This window comes from Bos indicus x Bos taurus, chromosome 5 (genome assembly GCF_003369695.1).
Source record: "Bos indicus x Bos taurus breed Angus x Brahman F1 hybrid chromosome 5, Bos_hybrid_MaternalHap_v2.0, whole genome shotgun sequence".
In the NCBI taxonomy this organism is placed as follows: Eukaryota; Metazoa; Chordata; class Mammalia; order Artiodactyla; family Bovidae; genus Bos; species Bos indicus x Bos taurus.
This window is the reverse complement of record NC_040080.1, coordinates 90,556,547-90,579,804: the sequence shown is the minus strand read 5'-3', so window position 1 is coordinate 90,579,804 and position 23,258 is coordinate 90,556,547. Positions and strand designations below refer to the sequence as shown.

The window sequence follows — 23,258 nt, the reverse complement described above, 5'->3', positions numbered from 1 at the left end:
AGTCTTGAAGGAACAGGCATTGCTGGACAATGGAAGGATAAGCATAATCCAGGTGGAGGAAACTCATTTACAATATCAGGGACCTCCCAGCAATTTGCTTTTCCTGGAGAGTAAAGGATGAGGAAGAGAATACCCAGGGGGTAAGAAGGGACCAGATTTGGAACTGATCTTCTCTGACATACTAAGCACTTTAGATTTAATTCACAGAGTGATTAGGAATCCTTAAAGAATTTTGAATAAGAGAATAACATAGATTTATGTTTGGGGATAATTATTTTGTTTTACTTGGGATAATGGCAGCATCATAGATACCTCATTGGAAGACAGAGGAACCAGTTAGAAAGGTCACGCAGTAGTCCAGGAAAAAGATGATGAAGACATGAACCAGTCAGCAAGAACAGGGATAAACTGGGATGGAGAAAGCCAACCACAGATACTGCCATCAGGACTTGACAGTTTGGAGAGACATGTCATTTTCATCTGAAACATGAGTATTCCATTCCAATGACTGTTAAATTCCGAGGCTTTCTGGTTAAGGTGGTTAGGCAGAAATCTTTTGCAGAATGCATTACCTATATAGAGTTACTTATTTTCCCCTGGGCACCTGTGAATATGTAGTGCTTGATATTTATAACACTAAAAACACATTCTGTGGTATATAAAAACTAATATAAAATCCAATCTCTTCTGTATTTTACTTCTAAAGGAGATTTGCAGGCCTCCGTTTTGAGCATTGCATCAAGATTTCCCCATCCTCAAAAAAAAAAAAAATTCCCATCCTTGCTGCAAAACTTATTGCTGGTTTTTGTTTTTCAGATTCCTCGGGGCCAAAGCCGAAGTGCAGGTGGAAGGAAGATGTCTGAAAATAGCTATTCTCTGGATGACTTGGAAATAGGCCCAGGTAAGCAGAGAGTTCCACGTGTGGAAAGTTTTCTAGGAAGTACTCATTAGTAGCAATACCCTTTGACCTCAAAGCTGATGCTTTTAAAGGAAGAGCGGTACAAATTAAAGGGAAGGCTGTTATATACAAGTCATTCCCAAATCTGATTGCTGTCTCCAAATAGCTTCTCTGTGTTTTTAATTCATCTTTGTCAGTGATAACCTGTGTTAACCAGAGTGTCATTTTGCAGGATTGTAAGGGAAGCACCATTACCAACAGTTTTGGCTCCATGGTTGTCTAGGACCTGAGGGCTTCCATGGATGGACATTATCCCCTGTCAAGATTGCTGATTATCCTATATTGCTGATACTAACATAACACCTTGAGAGAGGAATTATTATGTTTTGAAGGGGGCATATACAGGCACTTCACAAAAGAAAAAATAAAATCAATTAATATAGGAAAACCATCAGCCTCCTAGGAATCAAAGAAATACAAATTAAAATGGCATTGTGATCTAATTTTTTCACATGTTAAATAAATCCAAAATTTAAAAATATGTAACGCTCAATAATGGTTAGCAGTCTCCTCTTAATGTTGGCAAAATGAGTGAGTGTTGCCTTGTAAATAACAGTTACAATCCTGATTTCCTTCTTTGTATTCTTTTTTTTTTACTTTATTTTTTTAATCTTTTTTTTTTAATTTTATTTTTAAACAGAGTAGGTTGATTCTACAATAGCCTAAAATTTAGAATCTTGAAATCATTCAAATCACATTTATTTTCTAATAAAGCATATTGTTTGCATGCTTGCAGGTCAGCTGTCATCTTCAGCACTCAACTCAGAGAAAAGAGAGAGTAGGCGAAATCTAGAATTTCCACGCCTGTCAGAAACCTCCATAAAGGATCGAATGGCCAAGTACCAGGCAGCTGTGTCCAAGCAAAGCAGTTCTTCGAGCTATACAGTACGTGTTCGGCATCATTCATTCATTCACTCATCTAGCAAATGGTCACTGACCATGGGAACTAGAAATGTCTCCCACACCCTGACCTGTGAGCCCTGGCTTCTTCCTGGGATCCAGCCATTCTCTCTTCACATAAATCCTACCCTAGCTTCATTTGTGGAGAAGGCAATGGCAACCCACTCCAGTACTCTTGCCTGGAGAATCCCATGGACTGAGGAGCCTGGTAGGCTACAGTCTATGGGGTCGCAAAGAGTTGGACACGACTGAGCGACTTCACTTTCACTTTTCACTTTCAAGCATTGGAGAAGGAAATGGCAACCCACTCCAGTATTCTTCCCTGGAGAATCCCAGGGACGGCGGAGCCTGTTGGGCTGCCGTCTGTGGGGTCGCACAGAGTCAGACACGACTGAAGTGACTTAGCAGCGGCGGCAGCGGCAGCAGCTTCATTTCTAACCCTTACCATGTTCTGACTTTGTTTTCCTAGGCCTTATCCCCACCCACCTTTTCTTTGGTGATGTTACCATCAGTAATACCATTGAGAATTTTCCTGTCTCTTCTTAATCTTGTTGTTAAAGAAGTAGTGTTTGGGGGAGTTCCCTAGCAGTTCAGTGGTTAAACTCAGTGCTTTCACTGCCAAGGACCCAGGTTCAATCTCTGGTCCGGGAACTAAGATCCCACAAGCTGCATAGTGGCCAAAAAAAAAAAAAGTAGTATTTTATTAGTTTTAATATAAACACTTATTTTTGTCTTTGAGAGGAGAAAGGGAGAACACTGGAGAGAAATATTGAATATATTCAACATTAATGTGGGATGGGACATTTTTCTGCAATTTTTATTCATATATAATTCACCTGACATAAAAATCACCATTTTAAAATATGCAATTCAGTGAATTTTAATATATTCCCAAGGTTGTACAACCATCACCACTGTCTAACTCTAAAACTTCTCCATCACCACCAAAAGAAACCCATCCCCGTTCAGTGACTCCCAATTCTACACTTTCCTTATCCCCTAGCAACCCCTAATCCACTGTCTGTTTTTATGGATTTTCTGGGTCTGGACCTTTCACGTAAATGAAATCATACAACATATGATCCACTTAATATTTAATTCCTAGGATGTAATACTTTTCTAAAGAAATAGAATAGTGGATAAGAAAAAAAGGGAGAAATGATAGGAGGGTGAGGTACTCTGTAAGCACAAAAACGTGGTATTCTAATACAATGGAGGATCTTTACATGTTACGCTTTCCTAGGTTTAACTGGCAGGAGGACACAACAGAACCGCTTATGTGAAGTTACCTTTTAAATGCCATTTATTCATAAGTACACACGCATATATACACATGTACACATATATTTGTATCTTTCAAACATCTGTTCCTTCTAAGATTTCAAATGACAAATTATTAATCTCTTGATTATTATTTTCTAATAAAATTGGAAGAATAGTATTAGATTTTATTTGTTCCCAAGCAGACTGAACCAGTGTCTGTTAGAAATCACAGTGTGTATTCTCGGAACTGACCCTTCTTTCCCCCACAGGATGAAGTATATGCCTTTTCCAATAGTATTTATTGGTAGACCAAGTCTCTGGGCAGTGAATAATCTCATCTTGATTTTTCACTACAGTTTTAAGAAGAGATAATGTGTGTAAATAAGTAGTGAAGTAGGCCATCACAGGCTTGTTATTCATTGGGAGTGTGAAAAAATAAGCAAATGTAGACTTCTCTTAAAAGGCAGGTCAGGAAATACAGCAAACATGATCTGTGGAGCTTAATTCCCTCTTGCAGGATTTTGCTACTTCTCAGTGACCTCCTGCTATAAACATTCCGACTAGGTGACTCTCTAAGTGGAAAAACCTGTTTGGTAACTGTTTTTTCAACTCCTAATGAGAGTTTCTACATTGCGATTCTTCTGCTCTGTAAATTTTAAGAGTTGAAAAGCCTTAAGGAATTCTTGTAAAAAGCATATTCTGTCTCATCCCAAAAGAATTTCTTAGGCCGCTACAGGGAGGGCTGGGCTTTAAGGCGAGATCAGGAATAAGTTTCTGGTTGTTGTACGGTTGGTTCTGCAGTGTTAGCTGCCAGAGCTGTGGGCCTTAATCTGGAATTCACACCTGAGACAGTCAGTCCAACTGACACTCCATTCATTGGCCTTGTGGCCATAAATGGATTGTTTTCGCCCTATACCTGAAGAATCACAAAGAACAAGAAAGGTATTAGATTACTAGTAGGCTAAAGGTAGGAAATGTCCATTTTCATCTACCTCTGTATTGATTTTGGATCTAGTAATAAAGTTGATTTTAATATTTTGCCTCAAGTGTTCTTTGCAAGGAAAACAAATATGATTTTGCTCACTCCTTCTGACTCACGTCTGCTTTTTTATGTTGAAGCTCTATTATGAGAACTAGAATAAGGTATGTCTTTAGTATACTGTATGAATTTTATGCAAAAAAAAAAAAACCCACCAAAATATGTTTTTGATAGTCTCACAACAAAAGGCTATTTTACGGTATCATTAAGTATAATTTCAATTCTTATATATATGCATCATCCCTGTCTTTCTTTCCAGGCCGGGCATTTATATATATGGTCAGTATCTTTTCTTAATTATTGGCACTTGGCACCTCCTTTCCCCTGCTCCAGAATGGTCTTTTCTGATAAAACTCACCAGCTTTGCATTCCCACAAGCTGTGCTGCTAGAAGAGTGAATCACGAGAGTATTGTATGCTGGGCAGCAGGGTGGGAGGGGGAGGGTTGGTGTGTGTGTCTGCGTTGATGTGTCTGTGTTCTAATGAGCGTCAAGTTTTGGACTAGTTGTATAAATATTTAACTCTGAGGTGTGTGTGTCCACAAAGCTGCTTTTGTCATTTCACAAGTCAATGGGTGTTGCTTCTGAGAGTTAGGGGGTTGATTTGACTTGAAGCCTTGGAAAAGAATTTCTTTTTTAGCATTCCAAGTTTATTTAATAGATGGCTATGAAGAGAATTGTGAGACTTTAAAAAAAAAATTCACAGACTATTTTTATTTTGTAGAATGAGTTGAGAGCCAGTGGTGGTGAAATCAAAACTCATAAATTGGAGCAAAAGGAGAATGTGCCCCCAGGTCCTGAGGTCTGCATCTCCTACCCAGATGGAGAAAAGGTGGGTTGAAAAGCCTGATGTCCATTTGCCAGGGAAGCATGTGTTCTAAATTAGTTGCTTAAAATTAGAAACAACTCTAGGCTGTAGAGTGTCTGGGAATTTGCTAACAGCTGCCAGGACAGATTGTCTTTTTTGCAGGTCACATAATTTTGGTTGGAGAACTGTGCAACTTATAGCTGACCAAATAATGAACCTTCATTGGAAAATTCTTTTGCTCAGCAAATGCTTAAGTGACTTTTTAAAAAACCTATTTTGAATAGAGATATCATCTTCAAAGTTATTTGTATGTTATTAATTTAACACATTTTATGTAAGAAAATGTCATTCTTTCACTTCAGAGTATTTTGAAAGCTAGGCACTACGCTAAGCAAGGCAATGCTGAACTTAACTTGTTCTTCAGTCACTAAGTCGTGTCTGACTCTTTGTGACCCCATGAACTGTAGCATGCCAGTCTTCCCTGCCTTCACCATCTCCTGGAGTTTGCTCAAACTCATGTCCATTGAGTTGGTGATGCCATCCAACCATCTCATCCTCTGTCACCCCCTTCTCCTCTTGCCCTCAGTCTTTCCCAGCATCAGGGTCTTTTCCAATGAGTCATTTCTTCACATCAGGTGACCAAAGTATTGGAGCTTCAGCTTCAGCATCAGTCCTTCCAATGAATATTCAGGATTGATTTCCTTTAGGACTGAACTGGTTTGATCTCCTTGCTGTCCAAAGGACTCTCAAGAGTCTTCTCTAGCACCACAGTTCAAAAGCATCAATTCTTCGGCACTCAGCCTTCTTTATGGTCCAACTCTCACATCCGTACACGACGACTGGAAAAACTATAGCTTTGGCTATATGGACCTTTGTCACCAAAGTGATGTCTGCTTTTTAATACGCTGTCTAGGTTTGTCATAGCTTTTCTTCCAAGGAGCAAGCATCTTTTAATTTCATGGTTGCAGTCACTGTCCACATTGATTTTGGAGCCCAAGAAAATGAAATCTGACACTGTTTCCACTATTTCCTCATCTGTTTGCCATGAAGTGATAGGACTGGATACCATGATCTTTACTTTTTGAATGTTGAGTTTTAAGCCAGCTTTTTCACTCTCCTCTTTCACCTTCATCAAGAGGCTCTTTAGTTCCTCTTCACTTTCTGCCATTAAAGTTGTTAGAGCTCAACAACTAAATGTGAACAAATCATTCCATGTGATTTTTACCTGCAAGGAAGCTAACAGAGTAGGAGGGAGATGTGCAACAAGTTGGCGATCATAAAACAGCAAAACAAGTGTTATGAAAAGGCTATGTGTGGCCATGGAATCTTGGACTAAGGACACTTACCCCGACTTTCTCAAGAAGGTGATATCTGAGCTAGATCTTGAAGGATGTGTGGAAATAGGCCAAGTGAATAAGGGGAAAGTTGACTATAAAAAACAAGTGTATTCCAGGCAGACACAACAGAGGTTTGGAAACCAGAGAGCCCAACCAAGAGTATGAAGTACATATAGGCAATGGTGAGAGACAGATGAAGGGAGAGGGTCAGGACTGGTCTTGAAAAACCCTTAAAAGTATGGGTGTAGTCCTGCAGCAGAGGAAAGCCATGGGAAGATTTTAAGCAAATCAGGTTTTATGCATTTATTGTTAGATGCATGGCTTAGCTGGAGTAAGCAACAAGATAGATGTCAGGTGAATTTATCATTTCCTCTGACAATCCATTACCTTTGGTCTTTGGTCTTTCATTCAATATGATGATCAAGTGTTAAGTTAGATGAGGAAAAAGAGCTTTCAAATCTATTACATTGATTAATAGGCATATAATCATTGTTTCTGTTACACATTTTGACACCCTTGAGGCCATTCTACAAAAGGTGAAGAGATGATTAAAATGGGTTAAGGGCAATAGTTCTCAAACTTACTTGACTATAAGTCTTTAAAATAGATGTATTGACAGCATTGGATAGAGGAGCCTGGCTGGCTGTAATCCCATGGGGTCACAAGGAGTCAGACATGACTGAGCAACCAACACACACACACACATTGACAGCATACCAACAGGAACTCATGAGATACACTACATACTTGGACCAAAGTAAGCATACAGAAAAATGGTCTCAGATTAATGGCCACAAAATTTGACTTAAAGAATTGTTCAGTCACCAAGTCATATCCGACTGCAACCCCGTGGACTGCTACACACCAGGCTTCCCTGTCACTGTCTCCCAGAACTTGCCCAAGTTCATGTCCATTACATTGGTGATGCCATACAGCCATCTCATCCTCTGTTACCCTCTTCTGCTATGTCTTCGATCTTTCCCAGCATCAGGGTCTTTTCCAATGAGTCGGCTCTTTGCATCAGGTGGCCAAAGTATTGGAACTTCAACTTCAGCATCAGTTCTTCCAATGAGTATTCAGGGTTGATTTCCTTAAAGATTGACTGGTTTGATCTCCTTGCTGTCCAAGGGACTCTCAAGAGTCTTCTCCAGCACCACAGTTCAAAAGCATCAGTTCTTTGGCACTCTGCCTTCTTTATGGACTCAAAGAATAGAACAGGAAAAAATTTAGGAGTTTTTATTTTATAAAATTGAATCACTTTATTTTATAAAACCATATCTCAAATATATTTTGAAATAATCAGACAAAATACTTTTCGTAATCATAAAATAATCAAATTACAAAACGTCCTTACAACAGTGGGCTGAGGCACTATTTCCATGTCTCATGTAATGTTTCTAGTGAGTTCTCGCATCAGTTTGCCTGATTTTCCCATTTTTTAAGTGTGAGATTATGTCTTACAAAAAGTTTTCTTACATACTCTAAAAAAAGACATTTAAGAAATGAAATCCTGCATTGAAATCCTCCCATCTGGTCTTGGAGCATAACTTGAAAAATAATCATCTGGATAATCGTACTTGAGTTGTCCCTATTTCTATTTTCATGTTTCTTTCTTAATTGTCTTGTTGATTTGCAGCTGGAACTCTGAGCTGAACTAGAGGATCAGAACATTTTAATTACAGTCTAAAAGGGCATCAGTGCAACTGAATCACAAGTTGGGGAGTAGCTGGGGAATAGAAGAAATAAAGATAGTACATAGCCTTCAAGCATATACTGTAGGTTCATGAACCCTTGGATGCCTTAAAATTTGTAAAATTTTTCAGAGCCTCAGCTATCCTTTTGGCTGGCTGCCTAGCTTTTGTTAACCAACACCTAAGAGCTATTTGAACTTTGGTTTGTTACAAAAGGACATTAATGCCAGGGTGAAGTTGCCTGAAATAGAGAATTTTGTCAAGGTATTGGTCTTCCCTTTCTCCTTTTGTGAATGAATTTGTACTTTTCTTTAATGAAATGTTTGAGCAAAACCTCACATGCTGTCTCCTGGCTGTTCCTGTAGTGAAGTTATCTAGTTGGGTATGTGCAGTGATGTCATAATTGTGATTAAGCTTACCCTGCAGCTTCAAGGTGTCCAAATTGGAGGTGAGAAAAGGACATCTTGGGATGGATGCCCCTACTAATTAAGCAAGAATTGAAGAGCTTTTTGTGGCCATGCACTACTTTCAGAAAATTTATTTCATATCATTAAATGAAATAACACATTTAAAGTAGTCATTCCAATACCTGGAACACAGTAAACATTTCATCAGTGTTAACTATTATTATACTGGTTTGTTTTATACCATGTCAGAACTCCTATAATGAAAAGAGAATAAAGGGGAAAAAACTGACCATGCTGAAATTCACGTGCAGTCAGCTAACAACTTAATCTCCATTGTAAATTTATTCAGTACATTAGACATCCTGATATAAACACCCATAAAATCCCTGGCATCTGAATGAAAGAATATTCCATGAAGAGTGCATGTTGGATCATTTGATGACCCTTCATGATTTTGAATGTGGAGGAAGATATACTGAAGGACTAGGGGACAGGAGAAGGGACGAGTGAGCTGGTAGAAAGCTCTTCTATTTAAATTTGATGGCTAATGGGAAAAGTAATCACCCACACCTAAGATCTGCCATCTTGTTAAACACTACCATTTTAAGACTGGAATTAAACAAGGGAAACTAACCTTGAAGATAATACCAAAGGGTCGTTATAGATAAATTTGTTTAATAGTTATCAGAAGGTCTTCTGTACTAGCAAGCTTTTTTCAGCAGAATGTTTGGTTGGGAAATAAGGAGTTAGGAAAATGAAAGAATAATAGTTCCTGTATGTAAAGACTTTATCTTGCCTTGGAGTGAGTTACAGTTATAGGAGTTGTGGTTTTTGGTGAGGAGCTTTGCCCTCCCTGATAGAAGGTTTTGTTTCGCACCCTACTTTCCCTCTTTTTTTTTTTTTTTTTGAGAGTAGAAAGATATATTTAGAAGTTCTTTTATAAAGGAAGATAATGCACACTTTTGGCAGTTGCTTGCAGTCTGTTATTCACGTAACTCTGTAATTGAGAGGCATGTTAATATCCTCGTAAAAGACATTTTGCTGCCTCTTGTTTAAATGCTCAGCTGTTCTGGGGCCCGTTATTTCCCCCCAGGCAGCCGGTGACTGACTGGAGTCAGCAGGTTTTTATGGCATTAACAGCAGTTTGCTCTGTTATTTTTAATGTGATTCTTAATCCCCCTGCCTTTTTTTGTAGGTTTCTGCATCTGAGAATAGCCTGGCAGCCCATTCCACCCTTGCTGAAGATGATTCCCGTAAGTGTTCGTTCTTAGGTCTGGAGGGTGAGGGTCTTGTTCTCTTGCCCCTGTTTGGTTGCGGGGCGGGGGTGGGAGGTGGGGTGGGGTGGCGGCTTGTCCCCAGTTCTGTCAGCTCTGAGAATATGTAACATATTAAATCCAGTAATGCAGCTGATTAGATCTTTCACTTGGTTTTAAGGACTGGTGACTGGGTACCTTTCACACATCCCATGGCAAAGAAACATGTTAAATTCAATGAAATATGATTAACTTGTGGCAAACTGAATATTTTTTATGCTTCTCTCACTGAACTTACCCTGTCTTTTGTACCAAACCTTTTCAGGGTTAATGCTGTAAAAACCATAATTTTGAAGTTTCATTTTAATAGAAGTTTGGCCAAAAAGGACTTTATTCATTTACAGGGGATAAGAATTGGTATTTGAGTAACCTTTTAAAAATACCCTTTTCTTATTATATCTATATAAATATGTACTATAATTCGCCCTCTGGCTAAATCTTTCCTGTTGGTGCTGAATTTGATCACCTTTTCATCCTACTTTGAAATCATTTTGAGCCTCTTTTCCCAAAGACATAAATCTTTGTTTTTTAATTAACTGTGTCCACTTTTGATTCCGATGTTCACTGTATTAGTTTTTTAATATATATAGATTTCTAGCTTTTCCTCAGGTTAATAACTCACTAAACATTGAAAACTCAGCGAAAAGCAGAAGTATTTGCTAAACAGATCTCTAGTAAACCCTGCCTTAAAATTTCAGAAAAACTCTTGCTGCTTGAATCCAAGAACATTCCATTTGCAATCATTTTGCTTGGACTAGAAATTTTTCTGAGTTTTGACTAGGTTTGAAAACATTTTTTTGAAAAGTAAGCCTTAATCTTTCAATACTTTGTTGACATAACTCTAGATTTTAGGGAATTCTTTTATGGTTCCTTAGTAACTGCGTGAATGACTTCTCTGTGCCTCTTCTGAGTTTTCCACACAATGAATATACTGGCAGGAAATTAACTTATGTAAGTGACATGTCAATGACTATGAAAAAAATTTTATGGAGCCTTTTCCCATAATCTTCATCCATGGATATTTGCTGTAGGACTGACCAAGAAGATGGTATCAAATTACATACACACATATACATGAGCATGTGTTTTGAAATTTCTGCCCACACATTCCCCCATTTTCCCAAATTCAGTTGGAACACCCCAGAAGGAGTTATTGGGAGTGCTAACTGCCAAAAAGCCATCAAAGCCTACAAGCAGCCTTTAAAAATGACAAATGCTACAGGGCAGAAGTTTCCTTCTGTAGGGTGGTTTGGGTTCAGCTGCGTGTGGCAAAGGATGAGAAACCCTCTGCGTTGACACCCCAATTTATGAGAAAATCTAACAGCATAGCTTTTAGTATTAGAATATTCTTCAATGGAAAAGCAGTGTTTTTTGTTTTTCCTGATGTTGAAAGGACCTGTCGATAGTGGAGGTGCCTAAACTTGGCTTTGGGGAAGAACCTTTTCTGATACTTCTCTTGAGATACCATGAAATGTCTTCCTTCTGTAACTCAAGCAGGTAACTCCCAGGTCAAGAGTGAGGTCCAGCAGCCTGTGCATCCCAAGCCATTAAGTCCAGATGCCAGAGCCTCCAGCCTTTCTGAAAGTTCTCCTCCCAAAGCAGTGAAGGTATGATGGTGATTTCTCTTGGAGCCTGTAGACACTGGTTTACTAGTAATGCTCATTGCACCTTTTATCATTGTGTTTGTTATAACCTGTTGTGGCTTTCCTGGGGACAAAAATGCCAAATAAGAGCACACTTGAACCAGTCACTTTTCTTGAAAATCTTGCCACGTTTTCTTAGGCATTTGAGCCAGGCATGATGGGGCTCATTAATATTTCTCTGTCTGGAATCTGGAAAGCTCCTGAAAGAAAACCCAAAGTGAAAGAAAATAACCCGATTTATTTTCTTGTTAAGTCCAAATTCTTAAATCTATGAATGAGTAAAAACCTATAAAATGAGCAATACAAAAAATCTGTTAAATTAAAATCAGCCCATTGGATGGGAATGTACAATGTTAGCTTAAAGATAGTGGCTCCCTGGTCTGAAGAACTTAACCATAACATGATTGGTAGTCAGTGCATTTAAAGAAAGAATGTGTACATTTCAGCAGGGTTTGGCCAGTCCATTTGCTCTACAAATGGGCATTCAAGTAACATTTACACTTGGTTATAATACTAGATATTAAGGAATATGTAAAATGTTTGTACCCTAGGAAAATTTTACTAGGCTACTCAATCTATGGTCTCCTTTTATTCACTAATTTTTAAAAGCAGTCTTTTCCCTTTCTATGAACAAGTAAATATTCCCATAAAAATAAACAAAGGTAAAAAAATATATATCCAGCCTCTCTTTTAGGCTGTTCACCTGACTTGTTTTTATTGAATGCTTTGCTAATGCCATGCTGATTTACCACTTGGATTAATAACCAAACATACCTATACTTCTTTAGCGTCTTCCTCCTGTGGTGGTCTCTTAAGTAGCCAAGGTTTGTTTCAAAGGCTTTAACATTTAAGAGAAACTCAGTGGGTAGAATTAGTTTCAAGGTGATTTGTACTGCCTCAACTTCTGCACGCATCTGCCATGTTTCTGTCTCTCAACTGTGGGCATGATTGGTCTCTTGATGAAAGTTCTAGTGCACAGAAAGGATGAAGAGAGGAAGACAGAGGTGTGGGTTTGAAACAAAGGGAGGTAAGGATAATCCAGGATTTAAAGGTTAGATTGAAAAAGAGGGTGGGGTGGGGGTGGGGGAAGATGGTAAACATAAGATTTTAAAGGAAGCAGAGACATGAGCAAAGTAAGATTTATTGAAAGGAACAAGAAATGAAGAAAGTAACAAGAGAAAGCAAGTGAACTAGGAAGAAAGAACTGAGCTGCATGACGGGATCTGCATGTCCTTAGCGTGACCCTATCTTCTGGCCTCAAAGCTCTGCTCATGCTGCCATCAGCACTTTTCTTTTTTCCAGTATCTGGAGTCCAACAAAGTAGCAAATGCCACAGGGTTAATTTCCTCTCCAGCAGCAGTCCTGCCCAGATGTGAGTCCTTGGGTTGTGGTTCTGGACCAAGAACAGCAAAGCTGACTTGGCCATGGATTCCGTGTGCCTGAGGGACTAGGGGGATTCTGTAGCTGATCTAAGAACTAAAATCTGTTCTCGAGTGTGTCTGAATTCTCAATCCAGTCTTGCTTCCCTCCCTCAGCTACAAGACCAGACCTCCTGGTCCTGGGTTGGACCTTTGAGACCCCTCCTTATTCATACTCCAGGATCTGAGCTGATGAGCCATGTGCAAAGAGATGCACCTCACTAAGGTCTTCCTGGCACACCAGAGAGAGGAGACGGAGATAAAGCTCCCTCTGTACCACGCCTGCCTCTTTGGCTCTGGGCACTCAGCACTAGAATAAGTTTGCGCCAGACATACACCTCAGGTTTTGACTGGAGTAAACTGGCCTGACCGCCTGTGTTTGCTTAAATGGTTATGGTGTACACAGAGCTCGGGGTTGTACCCAATCACATCTCCACTTTTATTTAAGGACTACTTTTTTTCTCTTCCTCAGAGTTTCCCTTTACATTCTGCAGGCAAGTATGTAGATACTTTAGCATTTCCAGGAAAACCTGCTGACATAACTGGTCTCGTGGCTGTAGACCATGCAACAGAGAAGTTTCTTCTCCACTGGGAAATTACATACAGCTAAGAATAAATGTGTTCACTCAGAATAGATTTTGGGTCCCCCACATCCTGGAAAACATGCTGCCTAGTAGTGCCTGTTATTGAAAATAGGACATCTAAGGCAAAGACTCAATCCATTTCAAATTTTAGCTTAATAAGGTAAAATAAAACAAAACAAAAAAACCCCACAGATGATATTAGTCTTTTAAAGTAAGGATTTTGTCTATTTTTGAACACTGGCCAGACAGTTCAGTTGATGAGACTTGGCAGTAAAGAAGTTTAAATAGCAGGTTCCCTTCAAAAAATAGGTGTTCTGGGTCTAGAGCTCAGTAGACCCTGTGAGAAGGATCAGACCTTTCAACTCAAGAGACCCAGAGGCCTCTTAAGCTTTATGTTCTCCCACTGAAAAGTTATTCCCTAAATGTTCCTGGAGGGAGGATAAGGAAGGAGATGTGACTGGCCCTAGGAACATCTACTGGTCTGGGATAGCCCCGCCCCAGGACCCGAGGCTTGTCCTGCTGTTGGATGTGGAAAGAAAGCACAGCAGCCTGAATGAGAGGCTGTACCCTTTGTACCTGTCCCTTCCTTCATGGAGGTTTTATGCTGTTTTGCAAATCTTTCAGAATTATGCTAGCAGGGCATCTAGATTCTTTTCTGACTACCTACATCGTTACTGCTTTCTCAGAGCACTAATGTTTCCTCTACATGTAGAGTAACCTATGTAAGGTGTGAGTATCTCCAAAATGTTTTCACAAAGAATTTCATGGAGAGCGAGCAGAAGGGTTAAAGCCAGAGCCAGCCCAGACATTTACTGTATGGTGGGGGTTTCAGTTTAATTACCCAGGTATTTTACACAAATTGGAAGGAGGAAATGAAAGGCTTTTTATAGTGTTCTATCTGAGGCATGGAGGACTGACATTAGTACAGAATTTTCTTCTGATTTCACTATGTCTAAAGGCTAGTTAGCTTTACCACGTATGGCCAGCTGCTGCCCACACACAGACATATACCCCAACTGGGGCCTTCATCAAACTAAAAAATATATGTAAGACAAGAGAGCAAAATAATGTAGATTAAGTCATAAAAATTTATTGGAAAAAATGCTTTAAGTAGATGCTGATCAACAGAAGGCCTATAACATCCCTCAGATGGGAAAGACATGACGGTGTTTAGGGACATCAATTATTTATATATTACCTCATTCACTCCTGACTATCCCTGAGATATTATCTACATATTTTAATTTGAAACAAAGTGAAGACTTGTTCATTCAAAATGCAGTGGTGAAATCATTTTCAATTGGGTTAGCATCTGCTCTCTTCCCCAAAGGATTTCCTTTAGTTATGGAAATTTATTCCAGGACAATTTAGAAAATACTCTCTCGATCTGTTAGTCAAGAATTCTGAGTTTTAATTTTAATTCTGTTATTATTGACTGTGCAAGCTTTGATAAGGCACCTGATATCGTGGTGCTTTAGTGTGAAAAATGGTGAGGGAGGGAAGATGACAAAGCATCTTATGAACTGCAAAAAATATGAAGATTAAAAAATGTCTAACATTCTATTACTGGCAGTGTTTCAAATGTGGCTGTGCCAAGTTCGAGCATGCCATGAAGGCATGGGCAGGATGTATGCCAGGCCTACCATAATGGTAGAGATTTTTGGGCACTGACTATGCTTCCTGTTGTCTGAATAGACACGGGGGCAATTGCAGAAAAGTGGCTGAGAGCCCAGGACAGAGGAAATAAAGGGAAGGCACAGCCGCAGCCACTCTGACTTGGCATATTGCCATGTTGGGCTCCTCTTGTCTTTATAATACTTTAGGGGCTCTTGGGCAGCTGCCGCATAAACCTTAAATAATATTGAAAAGGGTGTATGTGAAAAAGGGATAAGAATAATGGGAATCTGGTAGGTCTGGCTAGTTAGAAGCTTGTGGTTAGTCAGATGTTTGAGCTAGCAATTTATTGATTTGATGTTAAGGAGAGGAATGCCTTTTCACTTGTGAGTGAAGGCTCTAATCAAGAGAGAGCAAATGTGAGTCAGGTGTGGGAGGTAGGAAGACAGTGAAGAATTGTTCATGAAACACTCCTTGTGTGGGTGAAGGCTTGGAAAACTCTCTCTCCTGAGCTGGTACTCTGATCTAACCTCAGGTGGATATGAGTGAGCTGATATTACCACGATTAGCAGCATTACTTGGTAAAGAAAGAAAACGTCGTCTTATTCTTGGATCTGAGTCTGTATCTGAGCTTCAGTTCAGCTGCAGTAAAAAGCACTCCAGGGCACACCGAATGCTTTGTATTCACTGAAGGTTCCTGTTTGTCTCTTCCAGCTTCTGCTTCCTGCTCCTGGTACCTAATTTCTGCTCCTGCCTTCCACTTTCCTCCTAATGTGAGCTCAACTTACAGCTTTCTATTCTGGGCTGCACCCTTCTACTGTATGTTTTTCCATGTGTGTGTGTAAAACAGACGTGTGCTCTGTAGGCCTCCAATCCCCTTTAGCAGAATAATACCCATTTCCTCTTCTGCCATGGGAAAGTTCTGTCTCCTGCTCTGCCTTTACCAACCAGAATGAACACGTATTCTCCTAAGTGTTAAAAATACAGCATTCATCCTAGAGCTGAAAAAGATTTTCACTGATAAGTAAATACATTGGGCCTATTACTTTTACATTGTCTGAATTGTGATTTGTACAGGCTTTAATTGTATTATTATACCCAAATTTTATTCTGTCTTTTAATATTTCCTGCTTGCTAGGCAAGGACCTAGTCCTTTTAGAGAAACCTAATTAAATTATGCAAGGACATCTCCACTTAGGTCCTGTCTAGTTAGAATTGTCGATATAAGAAAAAACAATTTGGGAATTTCCTAGCAGTCCAGTGGTTAGGACACTAAGTTCTCTCTGCTGAAGACCTGCATTCAATCCCTGTCTGGGAACCAAAATCCCACAAACCATGCAGCACAGCCAAAAAAAAAGGAAAGAAATAAAGAAAAACCAATTCTACATCAAGATCCTACCATATAGCACTGGGAAATATGCTCAATATCCTGTAGTAAACCATAATGGGAAAAAAAATGAAAAGAATATACATATATAACTGAATCACTAAGCTGTATACCAGAAACTAACACAGCATTGTAAATCAACTATACTTCAATAAAATTAAAAAAAAGAAGAAGGAAACATTTCTGAACTCCAAATAATGCCCTAATGTCTGCCAACAGCATTCAATACAGTAACATTTGATCATATTTAAATTCCTCAGTTTGGTAAACTGAGTTGTAGCTGTGGTCTTTAAGTTTTTCTTTTTGATTGGAACCCTAGGAATGGAGAGCCTGCTGTTAACACTCAGCACACCCCCCCTCATTTTTAAATCCTTTGGTGCTATTTGGGAGTTTACCACCAATTTTATTAAACTCCCTTTTATGGATCTTAACCTTTACTCCTCTGCCCATTTTCTGCTCTCATTTCCTGTCGAAATCTGCTTGGCAACCATTCCTATTTTTGCTTTACCTCTTTGTGAATCATGTGGCAAGTGAGCCAGCAGTCTGAATTTTTTTATGGGTCTATTTTCAGACTTTTTAAATTAAAATTCTATCTTAAGCTGTTTTATTTTAGGCTTACTTTAACCATTCAGGCCTTGAGCTTTGGGACTAAGTTGTATTATTTGCCACCATCCTGGTCCTGGTGGCAAAGGGGCCACCAACCTGCCTGAGAGAGCTTCCAGACCACCTTAACCAAATTGCTCCTACCTTTATTATTAATAGTTGAGGTGTTTCTACTGGGACAAGTCAAGGATCACACAAAGCTAGAAACTTCTTACCCCCAGCCCTAGTGGCCATGCAACTACTTCTTATCGTGTAAGACTTACAGTTTTGGAACTCTAGTGTTCATCAGCGCTAGAATACACTACACAGTTTGTGTGTGTTCAGTCTCTCACTAGGGTCCGACTCTTTGCGACCGCGTGGACTGTAGCCCACTAGGCTCCTCTGTCCATGGGATTTCCCAGGCAAGAATTCTATAGTGGGTTGCCACTTCCTTCTCCAGGGGATCTTCCCAACCCAGGGATCGAGCCCGCATCTCCTTCGTTGGCAAGTGGATTCTTTCCTACTGAGCCACCTGGGAAGCCCTTATGTAGTTTAGGATTAAGTTTACCAGCAGCAGCTGTGCTTACCCTGCCCGTATTCCACACTACACACACACAGTTCATGAGTTCCCTATTATGACTCCTCCCACCCTGCCCCAGTACATTAGTTTTATTCTCCTTTTGGTTTTTAAAAAGATTATGGAATCTATAGTTTTATTGGGCTGCGCTTTTTTCTGTTGTTCTAACAAAATAGTTTGTGTCTCTTTTAAAATGTTCCATTTTATGTGTCCATTTTGCTTTATTTAAAAATATGTCTAGTGGATCGAGTAAGTCAAGATTATAAGCAGAAGGGACTGATAGTTGCTTTATCCAAGTATCTTTTCCAAATATATACAAAAAAGAAATGTCTATATGTATATAACTGAGTTTGCTATATGGCAGAGATTGGCACAACATTGTAAATAAAGTACACTTTTTTTAAGTAAATAAATTTTTAAAAACCAGTGCCTTTTCCTACTTCCCAAAGCCAAATGCTCTTTCTCTCCTTGAAAGTTAACCCCTTCAGAAACTGTTCTTTAACAAGTCTGTCCTGCTTCTATTTAGCACTTAAACAATTGTCTTTCTTCTGTGTGTGATGACATTTTCTCCTAATTTCCTGTCTGCAGAACCATCTTGTGTGCACTCATGTGTGTGTGGTGGTTGGTCTAAGCCTTGCTCTGCAATCCGGCCCTAGATCCACTCATCCTCAGTGGCTGCTGCACTTAGAGCAGCCAGACAGTCTGGGTAAGGAATTCCGGAGAGCCTAAGGGCTTTAAAGAGTCAACTGATAGAACTATAGCAGGCTTAGTGTTCCTCTGAGAATTGACAGACCAGGTAAGGGAGCCCACAGATAACAAAGTAAATCCCGGGGCCCACCTCAGCAGAGTACTAACTTCTCGCTGCCTTAGCTAGCTGAAGTTGTCCTTTACCTTTTCCTAGAAGTTTCAGGCACCCGCAAGAGAGACCTGCGTGGAATGTCAGAAAACAGTCTACTCGATGGAGCGTCTCTTGGCCAACCAGCAGGTGTTTCACATCAGCTGCTTCCGTTGTTCCTATTGCAACAGCAAGCTTAGGTAAGCCAGACCAAACTAGCCATCTCTGGAGGTGTGGTTGGACCTCCAGAGGGAGTCTTTGGTTTTTAGAACACTTGGAATACTAAAATCTGTGGTGCTAATAGTATCTGCTGTTATAGAAGAGCTCAGAGAGCTGTCATAGTAGCTGTTCATATGATTATCACTGATCTAAAGACTGCTGCTGCTGCTACTGCTAAGTCACTTCAGTCGTGTCCGACTCTGTGCAACGCCATAGACGGCAGCCCACCAGGCTCCCCCATCCCTGGGATTCTCCAGGCAAGAATTCTGGAGTGGGGTGCCATTGCCTACTCCGAAAGACAGACTACAGACTGGTAAAGTTGGAAGATGAACATTTTAGGATTTCAGCTTCTCACCTACTTAGTACAGTTGAGAACCATGGATGCTTTGGCATGTGTTTAGAGATGTCATGTTTTTGAGGGACATATCCCAGAAAATTGACTATGTTCTAGAGATTTACAATCATCGCTTTTTCTTTAATAAAGTTGGGAGGGTGATTAAAAAAAATTGTGTGTGCTGTTGAGGATCTTTGAAGAAAGTGAAAAGTACCCTTTAATTACAAGCATTTTATTATAGTAAATGATAATGGTGTTTAGAACTTCTTGGTACATTGACATTAATTTACACGTTAGGACTAAAGCTTTAATAATGCAGGTTGCTGGTGACCTAATTTAGCAGAATGTTTTCCCTTGGTATCAAGAATCATACAGTTAAGAAATCTCAGGAGGATACTTGTTGAAGCCCTTCAGGTTATCCCAAGTACTGTATAAATGGCAAAAACAGCAAACACAGTAGATCCTGAAGAACCTGTATTTTTCTGTATATTGCTTCGTTTTCTGAGAAAAGAATGATGTATCATTTCTTCTTAGTGACTCAAAGTATGGATATAAATGTGGCAAATTGTGGAAATATTCCATATGACCTCATTTTATTCATATTGGAGGAGGAAGTAACCAGGATGTCATTTCTTCCAGCCTTCCTTCCAGAGCAGGCATCCCTTCCACCATCCTGCTGAAAGATGTCCTGGCACCTGTGTGGCACTTCTGGGTGGGTTAATACCCCACTTCAGCTAGTTCTGGTGTTAGTGCTAGCTCGACAACTTTCCCTTCTGTTGAGCCAAAATGTGCGTCTGTAACTTCCACTCAGTGGTTCTTTTTCCACCCACTGTATTTTTTTCTCCAGAGCACATTCTTCTAAATTTTTGAATTTTTATGTTTCTCCTGTGGAAATGCTGTTGTTTTTCTACCCCTCCTATAAAATGTGTTACCCTTTGAGAGACACCAGATGTCGTAAAGGCCTGTCCAGCACTGACATTAGGGTAGACCAACTTCTGGCTGTTGCTTGCGGTTCTCCTGTTAACCGTAGCTTTCTTTTATTCAGTCACTGGCATCTACTGAGTGCCAGCCATTGGCAGAGCATTATACCCATTCCTGCTTTTAAATTCTAACACAAATGGGAAGCTAGGAGGAAAATGATTGAACTTTTTACAAAGGAATATCATTAAAAATAGTTACATGTTATAAATACTTAGGAAATAGAATGATCAGAGTTAGGTGGAATTACCTAGGGAAGACTTCTTGGAAGTAATTTTTTTTAACAGTTTGGACAGAGGGAAGTGAAATCACTTGAAAATGGGAGCATGCACCAAGTGGAAGAATGTCTTTTGAAGTTTCAGGCCTAGAAATGAGCATTTTTTAATAAGGATAATACAAACCAACATGTTTAAAAGGGGGTGGAGCATCCTCGGTGACTGATGATGTGCTTTTTTAAAAAATTTATTTATTTGGCTGCACTGGGTCTTAGTTGCAGTGCATGAGGTCTTTAGTTATGAGATTTTGTTCCCTGACCAGGGATCGAACCTGAGCCCCCTGCCTTGGAGGGCAGAGTCTTAGCCATGGGACCACCAGGGAAGTCCCTGAAGTGCTTTTAAAGATATTTTTCTCACTTTGCATCTTCTGGAAATACTGGAGTTGCCAGGTTTCAGGCTACTGGTATAAATAAAAGTATACAGATTTGTTAACTTTATGCTCTTTTTTTTTTTTTTAAACAACAGTCTAGGAACTTATGCCTCTTTACATGGGAGAATCTATTGCAAGCCTCACTTCAATCAACTCTTTAAATCTAAAGGTAACTATGATGAAGGCTTTGGACACAGACCACACAAGGATCTGTGGGCAAGCAAAAATGAAAATGAAGAGACATTGGAGAGACCAGTCCAGCTTCCAAGTGCAGCGGAGACCCTTCAGAGCCCAGGGGTAGAAAATGCCCCCATTGAGAAAGTGGGTGTGCTAACTGCGAGTATGGAAGCCAAGGCCTCCTGCCCGCTGGAGAAGGAAGACAAGCCAGCTGAAACCAAGAAGCTGAGGATCGCCTGGCCACCCCCCACTGAGCTTGGCAGTTCAGGAAGTGCCTTGGAAGAAGGGATCAAAGTATTGAAGCCTAAGTGGCCTCCTGAGGATGATATTAGCAAGCCTGAAGCTCCTGAGGATGTAGACCTGGATCTGAAGAAGCTAAGACGATCTTCTTCTCTGAAGGAGAGAAGCCGCCCATTCACCGTAGCAGCTTCATTTCGAACCTCTTCAGTCAAGAGCCCAAAAGCTTTAAACCCACCTATCAGGAAGGGCTGGAGCATGTCAGAGCAAAGCGAGGAGTATGGAGGAGGTGTAGCAGCAGAAAGGAAACACATGGAAAATGCCAACGCCTCTGAGAAGAATGAGAGTGTGGGGAAAACCACCTGGCCCAACAAGGGATCTAAAGGAGGGGAGGCTGGGCGGAGAAGCAGGGAGAGTCCTAGTTTTGGAATGGGGAGTGAAAATCTTATAGAGAATGGTGCAAACTTAGATGAAAGTGATAAAAACCTTCTCAAAAAGCAGTCTCCACTAGAACCCAAGGCAAAAACCTGGTCTAGCTATACAGACAACCCCTCCACTAAAGAATTCACTACTCAAACTCAGAAATCCCAGGATGTGGGATTCTGGGAGGAAGAGGTAGTCGAAGAGCTGTCTGTCGAAGAACAGATAAAGAGAAATCGGTACTATGATGAGGATGAAGATGAAGAATAACAAATTGCAATGATGTTGGGCCTTACATTTATGTGTCATTGAGCCACTGCCCTTATCAAAGTGATACACATAAACAGCTGTCTTAGCATGAACTGAAATTTACATGGAAGTAACTTTGGAAGAGAGTTCCTGCTTCAAAAAAAAAAATCCCATACTGCAGCTTAAGTGAACCAACTCTAAATGCTAGAGATAACATCACTTAAATCCTCTATTTTAGCAATGATGATATACACAACTGCTTTAAGGTCTTTTGGGGGTGGGAGTGTGTATGGCGGAGTAGGGGGTGGGGGGATACTCCAACTGATAAGGTCCAGATTTCACTGTATTCCCGAAAGACAATATGAAAATGGAGATGATTAGTAGTGCACTGTTCCACTAAAACTTCAATTATGGAATAAGCAGAAGGGATTTAGGGGCCTAAACATTATAACTGAATGCACTTTAGTATAAAGGGCACAGTTTGCATATTTTTACATGAATACCAATTTATTGTTTAGTATTCCTCTGCTAAGAGATTAAATATTTAGTCTTTTTTTTAAAAAAAAATTAGGTTAATTTTCTTACACTGATGTATATGGGGGATTTATCGCTTACTCTGATACATATGGGGGTTTATTGCATCCTGCTTTCTAGACCACGTCCTGAACTAGAGTATTGAGATACAGCACAACCATCTTTTCAGAGTACCTTTTGAGCACCCTTGGTGCTTGGAGGAATTCACTGTGTCCCAAATAAGCTATGGTATTTGCCAATGAGTATGACCACACCCCAAATGATTGCTTTCTTCTCTCGTGGTCTCTGTGCTTCTCATAATTTACTGAAAGCTGCAATATTTTTACAAGATCTTTTATATTTGCCATGTTGCATATTAGAGCAAAGTGATGAGTTTAAAGGAGGAATAACAGAAAAAAGAAAAGATGCCTTAAACCACTTGAGCTCAGACCCCCCAACCCCTGTAATTCTACTTCTGATATCCCCTTTCTGGGACATTAGTTTTTTAATACTTATAAGTTCTGAAATGTATAGATTTTTATGGCAGACAGTATTCCTAGGGTGCAATTAAACCAATTATAGGCCTTTTTTGAGAGATGATTTTCTAGTATAAAGGTTTTGGAACAATATAAACTTGAGTACATTTTTTTGTACATAATTGATATTCCAAATTGTATTTTGGGGGGAGAGAGGTGTTTTAAGCTATAGGCTTTACTTTATACTGCATTTTTGGAGATTTAGCTCTGATATTTTTTAGAGATGTAAAAATATTCTGCTTTCTTACAGTCTTGCTTACTCTGAAACATTTTTATTCAATAAAGCTTTTAACTGACATTTGAACTTTCAGTGTTCCTTTTCCATTATTATTTTACATTGTTACTGTCTCTCAGGACCTACTTTTGCCTTAGCAGTTTGGGTAGAAAAGGCAAATGGGTCTGATGGGTTTCGAGAGAAGTACTATGTATACCTCTCACCACTAGGTGGTGGTGTTGAGCTGGTCTTAGGCTTTCATTCTCCTAGAAGACAAATTTTTCTTCAAAATGGAAAGCAGTTTGGCAACAAAATTATTGTGTGCGTTCAAAACGAGATGCTTGTTTTACCAATTCAAGATGCAGTGATGGTTTTCATTAAT

General features: G+C 39.7%; 1 protein-coding gene across 3 annotated transcripts in view; it reads left to right on the top strand.

Moving 5' to 3' along the window:
- LIMA1 (LIM domain and actin binding 1) overlaps window positions 1-22,966 on the top strand; it is a 91,998-nt gene extending 69,032 nt beyond the window's left edge. Inside the window, exons 5-11 of one of the 3 annotated variants that reach the window (XM_027542831.1) lie at window positions 817-901; window positions 1,695-1,843; window positions 4,883-4,990; window positions 9,597-9,654; window positions 11,212-11,321; window positions 18,421-18,554; window positions 20,626-22,966. In XM_027542831.1, coding sequence (XP_027398632.1) covers window positions 817-901; window positions 1,695-1,843; window positions 4,883-4,990; window positions 9,597-9,654; window positions 11,212-11,321; window positions 18,421-18,554; window positions 20,626-21,634 — 1,653 coding nt within the window. In that variant the 3' untranslated portion in view covers window positions 21,635-22,966. Of the gene's footprint in view, window positions 1-816; window positions 902-1,694; window positions 1,844-4,419; window positions 4,440-4,882; window positions 4,991-9,596; window positions 9,655-11,208; window positions 11,322-18,420; window positions 18,555-20,625 lie in introns of those variants that run through there. The other 2 variants (XM_027542830.1, XM_027542833.1) reach the window with 2 other exon arrangements.
- Window positions 22,967-23,258: the final 292 nt, after the last annotated feature.